Genomic DNA, 17102 nt, shown 5'->3' on the forward strand with positions numbered 1-17102 from the left:
AGTGTTCCAGAAAACAGAATAAGGAAATCACAGAGGAGAGGCTTTTGAAGAGATGTCTGATATTCTTCCAAAATTGATGAAAGACCTGAGTGATGAGTGACACTAGACTCTGAGCACTGAGACGGACAGATAAAAATAATTCTACACATGTTGTAGTGACACAGCAGAACATAAAAGGCAAAGGATAAACTTTAAAAGTCTCACGGAAGACTAGTATTTTTTAAATACCATACCAAAGGAAAACAACTGTCAACCTATCAACCTAGAATTTTATATTCAGCTAAACTACTATTCAAGCAAGACACCTTCAGTATACAAAAACTAAAGGAATTTATCTCCTATAAACCTGCACTAAAAGAACAGTCAAGTGATGTACACCAGCAAAAGAAAAAGTGAATCCAGATGGCGGGTGTGAGATACAAGAAATAGCAGGAAGCACACATATGGACCCAAGAGGTTGGAAATTTTCATTATTAAATTTTATACTAAAAAATAATTAAAATTTTTAGAATTTCTTTTAGGCAAAAACCAAAGCTCTGAACAAAAGTAGCAAGAGGAGAGTGCATTCAGTAGTGGTTAAAGTAAGGTAAGGTCTAGGTGATATTTGGCAGAATAGAAAGAACAAATAATTTTAGGGGCGCCTGGGTGCAGTCGGTTAAGTGACTGCCTTTGGCTCGGGTCATGATCCCAGGGTCCTGAGATTGAGCCCTGCATCGGGCTCCCTATTCAGCTGGGAGCCTGCTTCTCCCTCTCTTTGTGCCCCTCCCCCCACCTCATGCGTGTGCACGTGCTCTCTCTCTCTTTCTCTCTCTCTCTCTCTCAAATAAATAAAATCTTTTAAAAAAGAAATAACAAATAATTTTAAACTACATTCAACAATAAGTTAAGTGGGTGTATCCAAAAATTAAGGAGAATCACTAAAAGAATGGGAATTCAATGTATAGTCATGAAATCTTCTGAGGAAAAATGGAAAACAGAACGGAAAAAGTATATTTTTTCAATTATCAATTCAATAGAAGTCAGGAAAGGAAAGCAGATTTTCAGATGTAATAAAATCAGTATGTTGGAGAACAAAATTAAAGCACAAAAGGACTTTCACAGGTCTAAAATCGGTGAAATGATATTTAAGGCAGATATAGTAAGTCTCAAAAAGTCAACTGTATAACTACTAGATAAGAAAGCCCTACCCACCAGCAGTTAACTACGAATGCTTTGATCTTAGAAAACAGAAAGAGATGTATGAGATCCAGAACAAAGAAGACCAGAGGCCATTCATTAGCCACTGCACTGGTCAGATAAAGCTTTAAGAAGAACACTGAGCAGCTAGAGTCCTCCCAAAGAGTGCAAATGGATATCAATAGAACCAGAAATCTATCTCATGACAATTAGCCAGTGGAAGGAACTGGGCATATGTAGTCTGGAGAAGAAAAGACAAAGTAGGGTCATGAATATTGTCTGCATATCTTAGAAGGACATAGTCACCTAAAAAAATTATGCATATATATATATATTTCCATTTACTATATAATAATATAATGTATAAATTATATATTAAGTATATATTACATGTGTTTATGTATTTATTATATTTACATATATTTTACTACATTACATTAGATGTATTTATTTTATTAATATACATTTTATGTATTAGAAAGAGAGAGAGAGAGCTGATTCTGGGGAGCATCAGAGGGTCCAGCTAAGATCATGAGTTGACAATGCTCAACCTCCCACTTCCATTTACTGAGCCTCTTCTCACACCCAGAACCTGTTAGGTGCTAGGAGACTAGAGATCTGCACGGCACCGTTTCTGTTCTTAAGAAGTTCATACTCTAGTAGAGGAAAAAAAAAACGAAGTAAGTAAGCCCGTAGACTGACAGACACAAATGACAACAGGCAGCAGAGGAACGTCAGATTCATTTGGTCTCCAAATGCAGAAGAGGAAATTGGACCTTGAAGGACAAGTAAGAACTCTCTGGACAAAGAGCTGGGGAGGGAATATCATGAACAAGGGGGCAGAAGATGAAAGCCTGAGAGCCCAATGTGATGGGATTATGTCTCAGCCCCCAGCACAATTACCAGCAGAACTTCTAAGAAAAACAGAGATGCCTGGACCCAACTCCGCAGGTTCGGATTCTGTATTATTTGGGAAGCCCATGACTCTGATGTCCGGGACTGAGAGCAACTTCAAGACTCGTGTGAGGCCAGCTTTGCATGTGAGGCTAGATCAGATGACCAGCCAGTAAGGCCTCTTCCAATCCAACATTCGAGGCTCTTCCTTCATCAAAAAGTTTCCAAGGATGGGGCCCATGGAGAGCAGTGACTCTCTGCTAGTCCCCACCCCATTCACCATCACATTGAAGAGGCACCGGGCACTAGGCTTCATTGGAAAGTGACCAGCCTTCAAGTGAGATGGCCCCTGCTGGAGAATCACGCTCCAGCCCGGGGCATCAGGGCTAAGCAGAGACATGTGGGCCAGGAGAACTGGCTCCCAAGACGGTCAGAGTTCATTCCTACAAATGTTCTCCCCAGAAAACCAGGGAGGCAGCCTTCCTGGTGGAGAGACCAGGGTCTTTTTAGCAGGACGCCCGTGCTGGAATTTCGGTTTCGCTGCTGGTTATAATCTCTCTAAGCTCCCCTGTGTGTAAACTGAGGCTAATAATCCACTGATTATTATTATTATTAGGAGGAGGATTGATAAGACAAAAGGGAAGACGCCTCACAGGCGCCTAGCATATAAAAAGCACTCAGTTAACAACAATGATACACCTGGACACTTATCACCGCGAAAGCACTTTCATTTACCTATAAACTGGGAATAACTCATATGTTTGCAAAATGCTATTACACCAGGCAGCTATTCAGTGTTCACCATGCAAGACTTACTGTTCTCTCTCTTTCCATCTGGTGACCTCTAACCCATTGGGCATTTCTAATCGGATAAAAACCAGAAACATGATCCCATCTTGCTTCACCATTAATTGTGAAGTGTCTATCAAACGGCTATTAATAAACTCAATTTCTGCTTAGGTCAAATCAGGGGAAGACACCAACTCGCCAAGTCCCCATTGCCTTTATTTTGAATGACTTTGAAATTCAAATCACCGTGTCCTTAGATAAAGAGAATTCACTCAAGAATTTCAACAAAACTCTCCCATTGTTGGCAGAAAATGTTTTATGTAGTAACTCATTTCTCATTTGCCCCCCACTTGAATGGGGCAGAGGGGACCTGATCCTTGCCCAAGTGCCCATCCCGGGACCCCAGTGTGACAGCGCCCTCTGGGGGTGGGGGGGGTCTTTCTGGGCCACCAGCTGACAGCAATTCAATGTTCCCTACGAAGGGCTGCTCTTTTAGGGGGTAAATGAGGAAAAACAGGGCCTGAAGGATGTAACAGGGCATGGAAACAGGGTCCTCCCAGGCACGCCCATGCGGCAAGGCTCGGTCCACCAATCTGAAGACTGCACACTGTTAGTCCAGCCTGTGATGGGGCGCCTGGCTGGCTCAGTCGGTTAAGCAACCTACTCTTGAATCTCAGGTCAGGTCTCGATCTCACGGTCATTGTGAGTTCAAGCCCTGTGCTGGGCTCTGTGGAGCTTACTTAAAAACAAAAACAACAACAACAACAACAACAAAAAAAACCAAAAAAACAATTCCAGCCTGCGATTTCAGAGTGGTCAAGCTGGTCTCCAGCGTTTTCATGGAGCCCTGGGGTGGCTGTGGAGGGAGGGAAGGCGGGGCTGAGCAGGAGGCGGTTGGTGTGGGGAGAGGCCAGGGAACTTGAGATGGGAGGGCCCCAAGCTCACCATCTTTGCAGCCTCACCAGGTGCCCCATGTTTATTCCAAGTTCAGGGAGCCGTCTGCAGATATTCTCATTGCCCACAAGCGTTCCAGGGCGGGGAGTGCCAGTGCTGGAAATCATGGTCAGGCCGCGTCCCGGGCCACAGTGCACCCGAGCCCCTCGGCAGAGTGAACGAGAAGGACCCCTCTGGATGAACAGATTTCGCAAAGGTGTCCTTCCTCCCGACGGTGCCAGCCAGCCTCAGTCCCAGAGCCCCGCAGGCTTGGGGAGCGAAGCGGAGGGCGGCTTTCAGCCCCCACGTGCCCCTCAACCCGTGCTCCGGACAGCCCACGGACCTCAGGATACTCTGCGGCAGCCCTGCCTCGCCCTCGTTTTCCAAAAGTGCCTGATGAATGCAGCCTCCCCCGCCAGCGACAGTCAGCAAGCCTACTGCCTTAGAGAGGGCACCCCACGCCTGCGACTGCGCATGCAGTGTCTCCTGTAAGCTGCAGACAGCCCCCGGCACTGGGGGGGGGGGGTCATTGCCCTAGAATGAGAGCAGCCCTGCCCAGAGCCATACGGCGAGCCTAGAACCCGGACCCCCGGACTGTTCAAACTCTCAATGCTCCTCTCCTGCTGAATGTGATTCCCCTCTGTCTTCATTCCAGTAACAATAAAGTCTTGAGAAGTTCACGGGCAACCCCCTCCTGTCCCACCTGGCAGGGGTGCTACAGGAGACATCACATCCTTCTGCCCCTCCTGAGCCCCGGCTCCAGACCCCCGACCCGGGACCTCAGCAGTCACGTCCCCGTAACGTCCAGTAACACCCTGCTTTCATGTCAGTCCTGTCTAAATAAAAATTTTTAAAATAGGTAATTTTATTCCAAACTTTTGGTTATGAATGGCTTACATCTGTTATCAAATCCAAAAAGGATCTCGAGCAGCTTAGAAAGAAAAAAACATCAAGTAATAGAACTGTTTGAAAACAGATCAAAAGCGGTGAGATGGAGCAGGATTTAGAAGAAGGGGAGGGAACAGAGGGAATTATTCCTGAAATCTAGACTCTACATAATCGTGCAGTTGAGCACTGAACACAACTCGGCCCCCGGCTGCCAGGGCCAAAGGGGAAAGATGAGTAACAAGGTTCTCTGTTGCAAGAGCCATACCAGTTCGTCCGCACAGATACAACTTCCAACCACACACCCCGTGAGGCATGTATTTGTGGGGCTTCACACAGGGCAGACAATAACAGGAGGATGGCATCTGAGCCCATGGAGCCTCGGGCACAGGCATCTTCTCGTTCACCTACATGGGATGGGTATGCTCTTCCTGGCGGGCATGCGCTCTGCTCAGGGCGCCCGGGCAGTGATCATCCACCCCAATCCTGTGCCTTTAAATCAGACCATCTCACCCATAAAACACACCACACAACACTTGTCCTCCGGCCAATATCCACCAGCCTCAGGCATTAGGGAGTAACTCATCTGGGCCAGACAATCTGGCACCAGCCTGTCTCTTTCCCAGAGTCTATCTGTCCTAATATTCTGGTCTTCAGCTCCCATTTGGGACTAACTCCAGAGCCATCTCTGGGCTCCTCCTGGGGCCTACGTGAACTGTGTCTCCTCCCTTTCCAAGCGCAGCCCACCCACAATGGGCAGTGAGTCCCCAAAGGGCAGGCTGATGGCTGTGGATGATTTCAGAGCTAAAATGGGATAGGCGGGGGGGTCTGGGCACATAAATGAAGACCAGACCAAGCAAAAGCTTACCATCAAATGATAAGGACTCGGATGTGCTCACCTTGTCATTTCGTTCATTCACCTTCCTTCCACAAATGCCAAGCACTTGCTGTATGCGGGGGGGGGGGGGGGGGGGGGGCTGCCGCACGTGGCGGGGAGGGGAACCAGTCTTGGATAACTCCAGTGAAAGTTAATGCATGCCAAGTTCCAAAAGGAAGCTGATGGTTGAGAATGGAAGCACCACTCCCAGCTGGGGTTTCAAGGCAAAGCTGCATTTGGACAAGACCTTGAAGGGTCAGGAGGCCACCAGTGGTGGTGATCCCTCCTCCAGGTTCTCTACTAGCTGAGCATAAACCATGAATGAAGAAATGGGGTTAGATAAGCAGAGGCATGGGGAGAAAACTCAAGGAACGAAAGGAGTAAGAGGAGGGAAACATGTGGAAAGAGCAACAAGACCAAGTGTCTTCCAAACACAAGGGCAAAGAGAAGTTCAAAGTGAATTTATGTACTTTTCCTGCATGGAAGGTCAAGAAACTAGGATTTTAGTCTTAGAAAACATGCCAAGAGCTCTCTGGAGGTTTGTTTCCCCATCTGCAAAATGAGGGACTGCACCAGGTCTGGGGTTCTTAAACTCTCTACTTCAAAGACTGAAATTACATTTCTAGCCTAGACCTTCCCTGGCTTCCACTCCAAACCCTTCTCACCCCTCCCCTGCAACCACTGTGATTATTACAACAGCCTCGGAAATGGTCCCACCAGCCAAGGGCCAGGAGCCTGGTCCCCATCATGTGCACAGTCCAAGGCAGCCCCAAGTCCCCCGTGACATCCTGTCTCATTGGATCAAGCCCAACACCCTATGATGCTCAGCTCAGATGGGGGGAGGACCTCTGACATGGGCTCCTCCTTTCTGCTCCAACCACACTGGCTTCCTTGCAGTTCCTCAAATGGGCCTAGAAGCTTCCGCCCCAGGGCCTGGACACCTACTGTGCACTCCCCTCACTCCCTCACCTGCTTCCAGTCTGTGCTCGAGTGTCACCTTCCCAGGGGGGTCTACCCTGACCTCTCCCTTAAAGCCACATCCTTCTCCCATCTTGTCCCCCTCCCCTTGCTCAAGTCCCCCCCATCACCCCCTCTCCATCTGCTACATGTTTTACTTATTCATTTGCTCATTCTTTTCTCCTACCTGGAATGTCAGCCCCAGGAGGGCAGGGATATTTGTTGGTTCATCTACTGCTCCACGTCTAATGCCTAGAAACATAGCAGAAACCTAATGAATATTCATTACCAGAATGAACAACGGAACAAAAAGACAATAATCTTTTACTATTTTTGTCCAGGGGACCACAACTGACAGAGTTGTCAACTTCTTATCTTAAGAAGGAAGGAAGGAGGGGCACCTGGGTGGCTCAGTTGGTTGAGCGTCCGACTCTTGGTTTCAGCTCAGGTTGTGATCACAGGGTTGTGAGATCGAGCCCCACATCAGGCTCTGCACTGGGCATGGAACCTGCATGGGATTCTCTCTCTCTCTGCCCCTACCCCCCCCCACTCCCCACTGTCTCTCTTTAAAAAAAAAAGGAAGGAAAATGCATATACTATTATAATCTTTTTCATAAAAGAAAGATACCTTAACATCCCCCAAATGGGATACACATTCTCTCACAATAAATAATAACCTTTCCCAAGAAAAAGTCACATCCACATTGTCCTGCTCTTTTTTCACCGAGCACCACTGAAGACTTTGGCATCAGCCCCGCCTCACCCGCCCCAGCTCTGCCTCACAGTGGCTCTTCCCTGAGCAAAAAGACAAGACGGTCATGTGCCCCGACCCAGCCCTTGCTCCCGCAGACGGGCCTGCTGACGTCAGAGGCATTCTTGGCTTTGGAAAAAGGCAGGAGTTCCAGCTCAGGACAGCGGCTCAGATCCAGGGCCACCACTCAGGTCACTGAGGGCCAGCGTGACCCCAGCCTGTGGCTCACAGGCTGTTCCGTCCCCACTGAGTTGTCAGGGCATCTATACTTTCTGCACAGCTCCTTCCAGTATCTTTGTCATGTAGCTGCTGAGAGATCACTAAGAAGATGGTCCAAACCCCACCCCCTCTACCCGCACAATAAGCTAGCAAAGCAGGGTTGTTAGCCCAAGGGTAAAGACGAAGAACCTTTTCTTCCCAGAGGTCCTTGCCCACGGCCACTTAAGGGGTGCCAGTGGTCTCCCCTACCCCTCTGGTCAGGGCTGGAGCTGGGTGGGGGCTCAGGGATGAGCAGGGAGGCTGAGAGCAGCTTCGTCAAGGCAGGAAGGGGCGGTGGGGGGCAGGTGATAGGTACACTTGGAGAGGCGGCCCTGCCTGGGTCTTCCCTCCTCCGCAGAGCCGGACGTGTGCACCTGTGCTCCTTCTTTGTTCCCAGCCCCCATTCCCACCCCTGCGGCTCAGCTCCAGGCCCACCTGCCACCACAAGCCGGCCTCCTGAGCTCCCTCGCTGCGGCGGCTCCCGGCTCTGCATGCACCAGCCCTGTGTGTCCCGACCTCACCGTGTGGGGCGTGCCTGCTCAGCCCCTTCTCTCGGGCTTTCAGTCCCATTGTTTCACGTTTTAACGGATCAGAACACAAAAACAGACGTGATTCCCGTAACATGATGCACATTAGTTCATGTAGTTCTCAGCTCGCTGCCTCGCCTTTAAATTCGACCCCATCTGCTCTTCTTCTATAGCGTGCACAGGGCTGAGAGCACGCGTGGCCGACCCCCGACGGTTAAACTGTATCTGTAGAGGCTCCACAGTTTGCAACGTTCTGTGACTCACATAACTCATTTGAGCCTCACAGGACCAGGCAGGGCGGGGAAACTGAGTCTCTAATGAAGTGACCTTATCCAAGGTCACATCTCTAGTCATTTGGAATGCTAGGGTTGCACCCCGGTTTTCCAAACTCTATGGCTCTTGAGCATCTCGGCATATTGCTTCTCAATAGTGCATATACATGGGCAAAAACAAATACATTTCTTGTTGGCAAAGAGTGGAGCCCTCATCATATACATACTTTCAATTTAAATGCATTTAGTTATTTATACCGTTGGCAAAATAGAGCAGGAGGGAAAGAAAAATAGTAATAATTTCAAGAGTGCATGGCGATTCTTCTTGCGGTTTTCACTCCTGGGGGTAATTCCCCAGAAAGGTCTGGAATAGAAAGTATAGAGCTGCTGTTTCCCCAACTGTCTCACTTCCTCGGTGGGTCTCATAGAGTAAATAGCTCACCCTCCTGATGTGAGTAGAACGCTCAAGGAGAGAGATCATGTTATGCCAAAAAGCCCCCGTGCCAGGCTTCGCAGAAGGAACAGAAATCTGTTCCAAGCCTCCAGAAAACAGGCCCGTGTTGCATCTGATAAGAGACAACACCAGTTACGTACATACTGAGTGCTTCACAGATTTTAACCCACTTAGTCTCAGGAAATCCATTTTGCAGATGAAGAAATGAGGCTACGGAAGGTCAGTCACCAGCCAGCAGGCTCGAGAGCTAGGCTGTGAACCCGAACAGGGAGTCCGTTTAATCTCCTCCCCCAAACATCATTGCTGACGTGCCCAGGGATGGCGGCTGCAGGGGACCCGCATCCTAACAGACTTGGACCACGCACAGTTTCTGCCTGTCACACTGACTTGAGATCCTAATCTTTGCATGAAACACGTCGCCCACCATACAAAGCCCCCACTCAGCTCCAGCCCTGACCAGAGGGGTGGGGGAGGCGACTGGCACCCCTGAGTGACAGTGAGCAAGGACTTTTCGGAATGAGCTGTGGGTTAAGGGACTGCAGCAAAGCCAGGCACAGGTGTGGTCTTACAGGTACGTGCCAGGCAGGGTGATCATTCCATTCCAGACACTTCTGAGAGCAAAAGGGGGTACAATACATAATTACATCAGAACAACAGATTCGAACCCGATTGACCCAGGCTGACACCAGCTCTGCACTCGGTGCTGTGGGGACACCAAGACAGAGACACCCTCGCTGCCCTGGGGAGCTCCCAGCTCAGCGGGAAGGAGTGGGTAAGAGTGGGTAAATAAGTACTGAACATAACCGGCAGAGAGGGGAAGGTGCTGGCTGCAGGCAGATTTTAAAAGCAATGTCTGGGGCCTGTCACCCTGCGAATCCGATTTCATAAAAGGAAACACATCAGTCTCCATCAGAAACATGCAGAACATGGGTAAATAAAATGCAGTTGCTACCTAACGCAAGGGGGTGCAGCCCCAACGGCTACAGGAAATTTTTCAGAGATCGTGGCGTCAGCACTGGGGCCCAAAGGATGAGTAGGACGGCAGGGGGCTGAGAAAGAGAAGGGACGGTCCCTGTCTCTGTGCGAGATGCAGAGCATATGCTGACAGCAGTCTGCAGCAAGGAGGTAAATCACAAAAAAAATATGATGGTGCGGAATTCAGATTGGACCCAGTGATTGCTGGCTTTGTGCACCACTGAGTTACCATGTTCATCCTAACTTCTGAATCTTCACAAGTAAGTCACATGGGCCTCACGCTGGGCTGTATTACAGGAGGGTTGGCGGTTTGGCTGTTTGTAATGGCAGAGTACTGCCTCCAGGGGGCGCTCCGAACCCCCCCTACCGCTCCACCTGAAGGAGGGATGGAGGGGTGCCCCGGACCCTGAGAGGAGGGGCAAGGCGGCCAGAACTCTGCTTCCCAGGAGGGAGGGCTATGAGGATCGCTTCCTACAGTTTTTCCTCTCTGCCCCTCTCCCCCATCCACACACACCAGGCTGGGAGGGTTCAGGCCCACCCAAGGCTCTTGAGTGGGTTAACAAGTGTTTCAGGTCATCTGGGGCTTTGGGGAGAGGTGGACCCTTTCCCTGAGTCCGTCTTCCTATGTCCCCACCACGGTCAGGGGCTTGGGCCCCAGAAGTCCCGGAAAAAAGGAGCCCTTGGGGGTACTGTCTGGCCTCTGCCTAGGCCTCCAGTCAGCATTGTCAAAGAAGTCCAGGCAGCAAACATACTGTGGCAGTTGAGACCCAGATCCCAGCCCCAGGTCTACAGGGGCTGGAGGTGGCAGGATGGGTCTGGGTTCCTGATGGTCACCTCCCTGAAGACCCAGCTAACTCCACTGGCTCAGCACCTCTGAAGAAAGGCACTTGGTGGGCAGCACTTGAGAACAGAGAACATGGCCAAGAGAAGGAAGGGGGGGCCAGCTTTGGGGAAGCCTTGAATGCCGAGCTAAAACACCTGGAATGAAGACTGCACTCCAGATTCTCCATATTAGGAGACAAAGTGTCTGGATTTGTGTGCTTCCTCCTTACATTGCTTACTAAGACCAACGATCCAAGTGTAACTGATCTGATTTCTCTTCAACATGATACTTGCAGCCCAACCTATAACTACAGGCTCTCTTTTTTCAGGTTTAGTGTCATTACTAGCAATAGTTCCATTTACCAAGTACCTGTGAGTATTATATTATTAGGTCGCATACACCCCATTATACAGATGAGAAAACTAAGTCTCCAGGAAATCAAAGCTTGTAAGTGACAAAACTGGGGCTTGAGCCCAGGCCCTATGGCTCCTGTACAACCCCCCCCCCCCCACTGGTTGCACATTGGGTCCCACATATTTGGCCACTGCTTGCTTACTTTCACAGCCTGGGCGCCTGACCAAGATGAAAAGCACCATGCACGCCCCTGCTAAGGAGTAATAAACTCCCCAATGGCCTGAGGAACAAAACCTGCAGCCTTAGCTTGAGGAGAACACCCTGTCCTCTCAAAACCCAGCCTTCTTTTCACGCTCAGTTTAGAAGGCTCCATCCCCCCAGCCCCCCCACCCCACCCCCTGTGCTCTGTTTATTGAAACCCTACTCTCCTCCAAGGCCTGGCTCCAATGTCAGCTTCTGAGTCGCCTTCCCTGGCCCTGCCAGTTGGAATTGCTCCTGATCTGTGCTCCTGTGAACTTGGCAGCTGGTGGAGAGCAGGCCCACCCACTCACATTCTGCCTTGACCTCCTGCCGGCAGAGACCAGGTCTCACCCATCCCTCTGCACCCCATAGGGCTCTGCATACGCTCAGGGCCTGGAGATGAAGCCCACAGTCCCTGGGAATGCTAACGGCCAATGCCACAGGTAGATGGTGCCAAGTTAACAGGTGTCCCCGAGGGCTCAGAACTCTATCAGCTGCCCTTCTCCAGCCCCAGGAATGAAAGCACTCCACTATGGCTGGGCCACTTTTACCCTTTCCAAAAGCAACCAGCCCAGCCTGGGCTCCCGGCCCTGGCAGCGACAGCTCCAGCCTCGCCCGCCCTGCTTGGCCGGCTCTCCAGACTGCAGCCTCCTCCTCAGCCTTCCCGCACTGCAGTCAGTCCACCTGAGTGTCTGCCTCAACTTCCTGCTTTGCGTTCCAGTTCTGCTTCGCTGCAGCCTGACTTTGGACTTGGCCCTCCCCTGCCCTCCACGGGCTAGTCCGGGACCACTGCCCCCAGCAGCAGCAGGAGGCCAGCGCTCTCACTGGAGCTGCCGTCCTCCGCACCGCAGGTCAGATTCTCCCAGACCCCTGCACAGCCTGCGCCTGGGGCCCCTGCAGACCCTGCGTCTGGGGGCGGAGACCCTGCAGGAGCCAGGGCAGCGGCTCCAGCGTCCACCGGCCCGCCCGTCACTCTCTCCAGCCAGAGAGGCCTCCCCAGCTCCCCCCGCCCCACCCCAGGCAGAAAGTCACACAGCAGGTGCCATGCGGCTTGGGGCTTTTGCATCAAGCGCTCAGGGCAGGGTGGGGGCTAAGAGAGTTATAGAATAAAAAAGGGCAAGAGGTGGACTTGAAATCCTTTCTGTGGCTTAACTAGAATGAGCCTTTAGGGAGCTGAAGCGTGACCTCTGTTTACAAAGTTCCTAGGCTCCCCGAGCAGTGGATGATCGGCATTTCGCTATCTTATTTACTCTCCCATAATGAGCATGCTTTTATAATCAGGAAATATAACTAATAACCAAAACATACAAACAAAGAACAGATACTCTCAGAGCGTCCCCAGATCACAGCGTCTATAGAGTGCCCAGGATTCGATAACAGGGCCTGTGCTGGCCCCAGGGGACCCGCTTCCTGTCCCCACCTCCCAGCAGCCCCCGAGCTCCTGTGGGCAAGTCCCAAATTCACAGCTGGTTTCCTCGACTGTCAAATGGGAATGACAGTGTCTGCATGGGCCGTACAAGAGCGATGCCCACAAAAATAAGACCTGTGACCCAGGGCGGCAGAGACTAGGTGTCCCCATCATGGATGTGGGCGAGCACTATGGGGGAGCAGCGCTGCCCTCGTGCCTCGCAGAAGACGGGGCTGCTCTGGGTGAGAGAGCCATTCCAGGAATGGAAACAAGACCCGGCCATCTTGCTCCCCAACTACCCACAGAACCAGTCTAGCTAATCAGAGTGTGGGTGCTGTTGGTCCACACCGCACTCCTTGGGGGTGGTCCCATTCCTGTCCTCAGCATGCCTCTTGAGAGAGGGTCAGTGATCAGCCTCGGGGAACTCTTCTGCCAGCATCTGTCCACTCTTGGATAGAAAATATTCGCCCAAGGGGCCAGCGGCAAATGGTGGCCAAGGTGGGAGCAGAACCCCGGGCCCCCCTTCTCGGTCCAGCAACCACTGCATTTCAGGCTGATCACCCACAGCAACTTCCCAACAGGGCCTGTTGCCCCTGGAGGGGAAGGAACCACCCTGAGGATGCACATGACTGAAGCGACAGGTGCTTTGGGGAACCCACAGCCTTGTGCATGCCACACCCCTCACTCTATTTCCCTCAGAGGCAGAAAGCCCCAGTTCTCTCTGCTTCCAAGTCACGCAGAAACTTCCAGCACAACCCCAGCCTTGTGCAGCTAAAGACAAGAAGCAAAGAGTCATGGGCGTCCCAGATACCATTCGGGGTGGGGGTGGTGTTCACACATTATCTTCACGGCAACCAAACCCCCCGGCCTCTGGAAGAAACAGCAAGTCATGAATTCTCACCAAAGCCACAGCCCAGTGCCCACTTCTACTTGGGGTTATCTGATCACCCTCTACTGCTTTGGGGCTTAAACTGAAAATAACTACTTCTGAACCGAAGCCCTGGCATCTAGGGCGAGCTCCAAAAGGGCAGGACAGTACTACCTCTGGCTTTGGAGGTTGGTGGGGGCCTACAGCACACACATCACAGCCTCTGGGACACCATGGCTACGTGACGGCACGAGGGCAGGTCACTTCAACACTCGGGGCCTCTCCTCCTCACCCGCACGCACACGGAAGGCAGCATGAGTGCCCAGCTCTCTGCTTGGCGGGCAGGAAGCCCGCAAAACACCCTGCGCCCCTGTCTTGATGATCAAAACAATCACTGTTCATTTTCCATCCAAGGCACAGAAAAAAAGCCTTTAAATTCTTGAGTAAATTCTAAAACCTCCTCTATAAATGCCGTCTCCACGTCATAGGAGCCCCTGGGGAGCAGCTGGTCCCACCTCTTATTTGGAGAAATGTGACTGCCTCAATCCTAAGTGAGTGCCTCTGGGCACAGCCCGTCCCCCGCGGCCCCACCAGCGCTCCCAGTGGGGGGGGCGCAGTGCAAAACCGGCCAAGCCCTGGCCCTTACCCACGACCAAGGTGAATCCGGGGAGCTCTTGCCCTGCGGGGGCTCCCAGGTAGACCCGCCATGGTCCTGCTCCTCCATGGCCCGGCCCGCAGGATGCTGGCTGTCTCCTTGCCCAGCTCCAGAGATCAGTGACCCAACGCGGCTGATTTCACCCCCTCCAGAGCTGGGAGGCTGGGGGGGGGGCGGGGGGGAGCGGAGGGAGCCCAGAGCAGACGGCTTCCCTTTACAGCCAGGAGCCTGGCCAAGTCACAAGGCTCAGGAAAAGAGCAGAGTGTTGAATTGCAAATCCTCTCCCACCTGGGGACTGGCTAGCAAACAACCCGAGACACCTCCTGTTTCCTGAAGGATGCAGAGATTCCCCACACACGCCAGTCTGTGTGAGCTCGGTGGAATAGGGGCGGGAGCCCTGACCCCAGCTCCGGTCAGTGAGATGGACTAAGTCCCCCCAGGGCACACAGCTCTAAGGGGCCGAGGTGGGGGGCTGAGGGCAGCAGGTGCTGGAGAGACCGCCTCCCCTGCTACCCGCAGTGCAGGGAGCAGAGTGTTCACGTTCCCCTCCACCACCGGATCCCACCCCCGCCCTGGGGATCCTTTCTCTCTGTTCCTCCAATCCCGTTCCTGTGAGTTGCCTGGGCACACCTCGGGGAGTCAGGAAGCCTGGGTTTCTGGAACCCTCCCCCAGAGGCCACCACTGTCCCCTCCATCACACGCAGCAGCATCAGTCACGGCGACAGTTCACCTGTTTCGAATACCTTCCCCCGCCCCCCCCCCCAAGCTAAGTACTCCAACCGCATTCTGGTATATATTGTACACAGCCACGCTATAGGGCTACAGACGCAACATGGGAGCTTGAAGAACGGCCTTGGGTCACAAAGTGGGCAGTGGCAGAGCAGAGCCAGCCTGACTTCAAACACGGTGCTGGAAGTGTAGCTCTAATCCTACCAGGAGCCCTGCATCCGTGCTGATGGGCTGGGCTCACGGGAGCCCCGGGCTTGGAGGGACCTGCAGCAGGGTGCGAGGGCGGGCGTAAAATGGGGGCAGCTCCTGGGCAAGGCCGGGGGCGGAGGGCATGCTGCACGGGCAGGTGCAGGGGCTTTGACCTGGTTTGACAAGCACCTCGAGATCCCACCCAGAGGGAGAGGGTGGCCCCCTGAGAGCACAGCAGGGCAAAGGAAGGGGCTTTAGAATAGTGACACGTCAGGCTCCCTGACTCAACTCTTACGAGAGAGGACCTCGCCCTCCATGCTCTGCTCCTCCTCATGTCCCTGCAACGGGGGACAGGGGACCCTGACACTAAGGCCAGCCACCTCCTGATGTCTTTCAACCCCACTTCTGCAACTGCTCCCAGGCCAAGCTTTCTCTGGCTTCACTCTTCACAGCTCTTTCCCCTTCCCTCCAGAGAGGACCTGACCCAGAGCCCGAGCCCCCCTGGGCTGGTAGGGCGAGTGAAGTTTAGAACAACGGAAAGGTGTGTCCTATCTAATGCGAGGGGTGAAAGTGCCCCTCCCTTTACAGGTTCTGGGGGCAGTGGCTTCCCCAGGTGCTGCATCCGGGGAGGAGCAGGGAGGGACTCAATCCCAGGCCTCCAGGTCACCACAGTCCTGGCCACCCTGGTGCCCCTGGCCCTGCTCACCCAGAGAAGCCAAGGGACCAATGTGCACAGCCTCAGAGCCGGGTGCCCACCCCCGCCCCCACCCCTGCCACCGCCCATAGTCTGAACACCCTGAGTGTCATTTACTATAAGGGAGAGAATCACACTTTAAAACACTTTTACTGAGCTGGGTCACCACCACTCTTACTATTTTTAATTCTTCCTGTCAAGATATTTTAAGAACCTCATGACCAACGAGTGATAAGATTGGGAGTCATTATACCTGGTCGTGTTCAGCGTTTAGCCAGAAACCTGGCGGAGGTACGGGCCTGCACAGGCTAGAAGTTACTCTGAACACGGCAGGCCGATGTCACGGCATCGATTCGGAGGACGCAGCCCTGTGGACGCTCCCGGAGGGACAAGCCAGAGCGGGGTCCTCAGAGCTCCGAGCCCAGGCAGGCTCACGCCCTGGCTGCTGGCCAGCCCTGGTTTGGCCGGTCTGCCTGGAAGTGGGGACGTGAGCACTGATGGGACGCCCAGGAGCCACAGGTGACACGCAGACCTCACAACCTGAGTCACACAGACCTGGGCTCTGGCTCTGACCCTCCCCTTAGCAGCAGTTCTGACTCAAGGCAATTCCCTCAGCCTCTAAGAGCCTTTGTCTCCTTATCTGGGAAACACAGGGATAAAAATAAAGTCTCTCCTTCCTCGGGTGCTTGTGGGGACACTTGAGGCCATGTGCGGAGAGTCCTTGACACAATGCCTACCTAGCGTGGGTTAGACTCTCAAAAAAAAGTAGCAACTATTAATCCTCAAATAACGTTGAGGTAGGCATTAATAGCTCCATTTTACAGAAGAAGAAACTGAGCCTGTGTTTATTAGGGGCTTCCGTCAGCTGTTGACTCTCCATCATTTCCTGCCCTACAGCTCCTGAGACTCCATCAGTGCCCCAAGTGGCCGTGGCCAGGACCACGCTGAATTTCCCCTGAGACACCTCCCCGGCCGTGTGCCCCGCAGCTATGAAGAATCCCCCGGCTGCCAGGCCAGAGTCTGCAAGGCACCCGCTAACTCCCCAAGAACACTGGATTTTTCCATTCCCATTTTCCCTTAGCTCATGCTCTGACCTCTTCTTGGAATGCCCTTCCCCTCCTCTCTTTCTTTTCAAATTTGTCCACTTTCTGGGCTCATGTCAGACCTCCTTCCTCCATGGAGCCTTCCCGGATCTGTCCACCCCATAATGAGTCTTCCATCCTTTGATGTTTGAGGGAAAGCATGAGGTCAAAACGGACATTTCTGAGCCCTTTCCAGGTGCCTAGTGTTTGCTCACACATGCCATCTCTAATCATCAAGGTTTGCTTTTTCCCAGAAGAGGAGACAGGCTCAGGGAGGCTCCCCTGGCCAGGAAGAAGTGGAGAGAGTCCTCC

General features: G+C 52.5%; 1 protein-coding gene across 5 annotated transcripts in view; it reads right to left on the reverse strand.

The window, feature by feature from the left end:
- The window catches only part of LPIN1 (lipin 1), a 131340-nt gene extending 117134 nt beyond the window's left edge, over positions 1-14206 (reverse strand). For 3 of the 5 annotated variants that reach the window (XM_045884110.3, XM_054509602.2, XM_045884109.3), the window contains exon 1: positions 14088-14204. In XM_045884110.3, the coding sequence (XP_045740066.1) occupies positions 14088-14165 (78 nt within the window). In that variant the 5' untranslated portion in view covers positions 14166-14204. Of the gene's footprint in view, positions 1-14087 lie in introns of all 5 variants that reach the window. The other 2 variants (XM_064571797.1, XM_064571796.1) reach the window with 1 other exon arrangement.
- Between the last annotated feature and the right edge of the window lie 2896 nt (positions 14207-17102).

Source organism: Mirounga angustirostris, unplaced genomic scaffold (genome assembly GCF_029215605.1).
Source record: "Mirounga angustirostris isolate CCGP_5_RB_7025 unplaced genomic scaffold, mMirAng1.0.hap1 SCAF_10, whole genome shotgun sequence".
NCBI lineage: Eukaryota > Metazoa > Chordata > Mammalia > Carnivora > Phocidae > Mirounga > Mirounga angustirostris.